A 3338-nucleotide genomic window follows, 5' to 3' on the forward strand; every position below is an offset into this window, starting at 1 on the left:
CTGCCCGAAACCGCAGCTGACACAAAACAAACATAGATTATATATATAGCGTATTCATGCCGTTGTGCATCACTCCAAAGGGTGGCACAACAGCAGTTGTAGTTTAGTGGTTAGAATTCCACGTTGTGGCCGTGGAGACCCGGGCTCGAATCCCGGCAACTGCAAAGCCTTTTAGTGGTCCAAACAATTTTTTTTAAATCGCGTACTATTGTACAGGCATCCCTCGTTATAGTAAGAACAGAGATTATATAAATAGCTCTTCAGGTGCCGCCCCCCCCCAAAAGGCACACACAAAAATCATCACAAGTTCGACCATTACAGACGCAGGCCCATTAAACCCCTTGCACAACGTTTAACGGTGGATCACCAAAGTGGACGGTGCATCTATATATCAGGGTTGCTGGCAACAGCCTTGGCAGATGGCAACGCAGGTTTTGCAGTTTTGTTGGTCCAGTGCGTGCACTAGACCAGAGATCACTGCTGTGAAACAATATGTCAAGTACATTTCACAACCTGCTGCTGCACAAACGCCTGGCAGTTGTGCAAACTGCTAGGAGTCAGCATGCAGGCAACCGCACCCAATGTGAGTGCGCAACACACTTGCAATAATGCATGTAGTATAGAGGGACTATACTAGAATATACAGCCGCCAACAGTCAAGAGGCTGCCCCTTGTAACAAAAACTCACGGTTTCGGGTACCAGTGCTGCAGGGCGGCGGGTACCGTCACCGCCTGCCGCTGCTGTGTTGCCACGGCGCGCTTGGCCGCCACCTGCTGCAGCGGTTTACTATCGGTGCGGCGCAGTTTCCAAACCCCGCGGACACCAGGGTCTGGCGGCACACGCCGCTGTGGCCCGGCAGTGACCCGACCGTGAGCATCAGCTATCAGCAGCAAGCTGATGGCCTAAAAGCGTTCCTGCTGCTGGCCAACATCGTCATCGTCAAGGTGGGGCCGCCGTGGGGCCAGGGCCCAGCGCGTCAGGCTGCACCTTCATCAAGCACACGCACGTGCATTTCGCATTGTGTGCGCGCATGCGTGCCCTGCAGCGCACGAGTGCTTGCTGGTGCATGGGCGCACTCGCCTGCACCTCAAGCGGAGCGTACAGTCGACTTGCACACACACACGCACACACAACACACACACACACACAAACACACACACACACAACACACACACACACACACAAATACACACACATATCATCCATAATGTTCACACACTCCAGGTGACGCATGCTTTCCGGATGTTTGCGGCGCGCAACCTGGACGAGCAGGGCTGTGACGATGGGGTGAGAATGCTGACTAGGGCCCGACCTGTGTGAACAAGCGCAATTGTGGCTTCTGGCTCCTTGCCTTACAGCAGTGCATACCAGCACACAAGTGCTCATGCCGCACATCACGGTGCGCAGCTGTTCCTCCATTATCACCCCGCCTCTTCACGCCCACTGTCTTCTTTGACCCCATGCTTTACCGCAGCTCATCGCGCGGCTGGGCCGCTGGCTGCGCACAGCGCTGTCGCTGAGCTACCTCAAGTTCTTCAAGCCTGAGGGCCTGCTGGCAGCCGGCGGCTGGGTCAAGGACAACCCAGCATCCTTCTTCGCTGAGCGCTTCTGCATCGCTGTCTCGGACAGCCTCATCCTCATCGTATTCCCCTTCCTAGCTGCGCTGCGCAACCAGGTGCGGTGTTGTGGTCGCAAGGAGATTGCTGCCAAGTTCTTGCTGGGTTGATCCCTGGATTATCACCCCAAAGGACTAACAAGCATGCGCGGGCTCTTTCCATGTGCACACCGCATAGGTGGCAGCGATGGGACCGCGGCCCCCACCGTCAGTGCTCGCCCTGCCCAAGGTGCTGGCGTACCTGGCTCAGGTGGTGGTGCAGGACGCGTGCGAGCTGCTGAGCAGCGAGGAGACAGATGTGCGGGCGGCCGCCGAGGCGAATTCCATCCACAGGTTTCTGCTGCAGCACCAGGAGTTCAGGTGAGGTCTAGCAAGGGGGTATAAACCATGCATGGATGTACAGTTGAGGCAGGAAGCGAGGTGCTTTGAAGTGAATCACATCCAATGCCCCCAGGGCCGGGCCCAGCCCAAAAAGGGTTCCGGGTGGTGATTGTACAATCTTGCTGCAACCCCCACACCAGGGACGTGCTGACGCAGCACCAGGAGAAGCTCAAGGCTGGCGCATATGACTACCTGCGGCCGGTGAGCACCCGCGAGCACGTCCAGCAGCTGCGCACAGAGCTGGCTGGCGTGCGGACAATGATGGAGCAGCAGCAGGTGCAGCAGCAGGTACAGCAGCAGCTGATGATCAACCAGCTGCAGCTGCAGGTGCAGCGGCCGCCGCGCTCGCTGGATGATGAGGCGCAGGAGCAGCAGCGGGCGTTTGACGCAATCCAGGCGGCGGCCGGCGCCGCGAATCCCGACGGCCTGACAGAGATGGACAGCGAGGAAGAGGAGGAGGAGCAGGAGCAGCTCGCGGTCGCCACTGCAGGGGCCAGGCGGCAGCCCGCAACGCCACTGCGAGAGCAGCAGCAGTGGCGTGAGGAGGGTGTATCGGATGGGACGGCGCTGGTATCGGACCTGGCCCCGGCAGCGCAGCAGCAGGCTGAGCCCTATTTCAAGGAGGGGCAGAGCACAGAAGGGGCGGCTCTGCCAAGGGGACATCTGACACCCTCACAGCAGCCTTGTGAGCAGCAGCTTGTTCAGCAGCAGGCACGCCAGCAGCAGCAGCAGCAGCAGCAGCAACCGCGGCAGCAGCAACACGCCAATGCGCCTAGGGTGGCCTCCGCGAACGACGCAGGGACACGCGCGGCGCCGACGCAACTTGCGCCACCTCAGGCGCAACCGGAGCAGTGGCAGCAGCTGCAGAGGGAGCAGCAGCGGCAGCTGCAGCAGTGGCAGCAGCAGCTTGAACAGTGGCAGCTGCGGCTGCAGTCGCAGCAGCAGCAGCAGCAGCAGCAGCAGCAGCAGCAGCAGCAGCAGCAGCAGCTTGCTTTGAACAACGCCAGCGCTGCTGCGGTCCTAGCAAGTGAGGGGCGCCAATCGCTTATCCCCACAACGGACAGCATGGCGCACCTGGGCCCGGGTTTTGGCGGCTTCGACGCTGGGAACCTCGGCACGTCGAAACCTAACGGCATGAATGTGTGATTTGAGTGTGGCGCTGCGGCTGTCCTTGTTTTGCTCAATTTATATGACCATTGCAGTAACCACTTCCAAACATGGTGGCGTTCTGGGCAGCACATGGATCCTCAAAAGGATGCTGGGTCGCGCTCAGCTCCAGCCTCTAATCTGTTGCGGCCGAGGGCGGACATCTGTTTTGGCCACACAGCAGCCAGGGTACGG

General features: G+C 59.3%; 1 protein-coding gene and 1 non-coding gene across 2 annotated transcripts; both read left to right on the plus strand.

The window, feature by feature from the left end:
• Positions 1–92: 92 nt before the first annotated feature.
• MNEG_t16849 lies at positions 93–164 on the plus strand. Its single transcript has one exon. It is a non-coding gene; the product is annotated as a tRNA-His (tRNA).
• Positions 165–562: 398 nt separating this feature from the next.
• On the plus strand, positions 563–3143 carry MNEG_15424 (hypothetical protein; the record flags this gene model as incomplete). Its single annotated transcript, XM_014036105.1, has 6 exons — positions 563–583; positions 781–945; positions 1226–1288; positions 1476–1676; positions 1846–1976; positions 2138–3143. The coding sequence occupies 6 exons, from the start codon at positions 563–565 to the stop codon at positions 3141–3143; spliced, it is 1587 nt and encodes a 528-aa protein (XP_013891559.1).
• Positions 3144–3338: the final 195 nt, after the last annotated feature.

This window comes from Monoraphidium neglectum (assembly GCF_000611645.1).
Source record: "Monoraphidium neglectum strain SAG 48.87 unplaced genomic scaffold scaffold05313, whole genome shotgun sequence".
NCBI classification, from domain to species: domain Eukaryota; kingdom Viridiplantae; phylum Chlorophyta; class Chlorophyceae; order Sphaeropleales; family Selenastraceae; genus Monoraphidium; species Monoraphidium neglectum.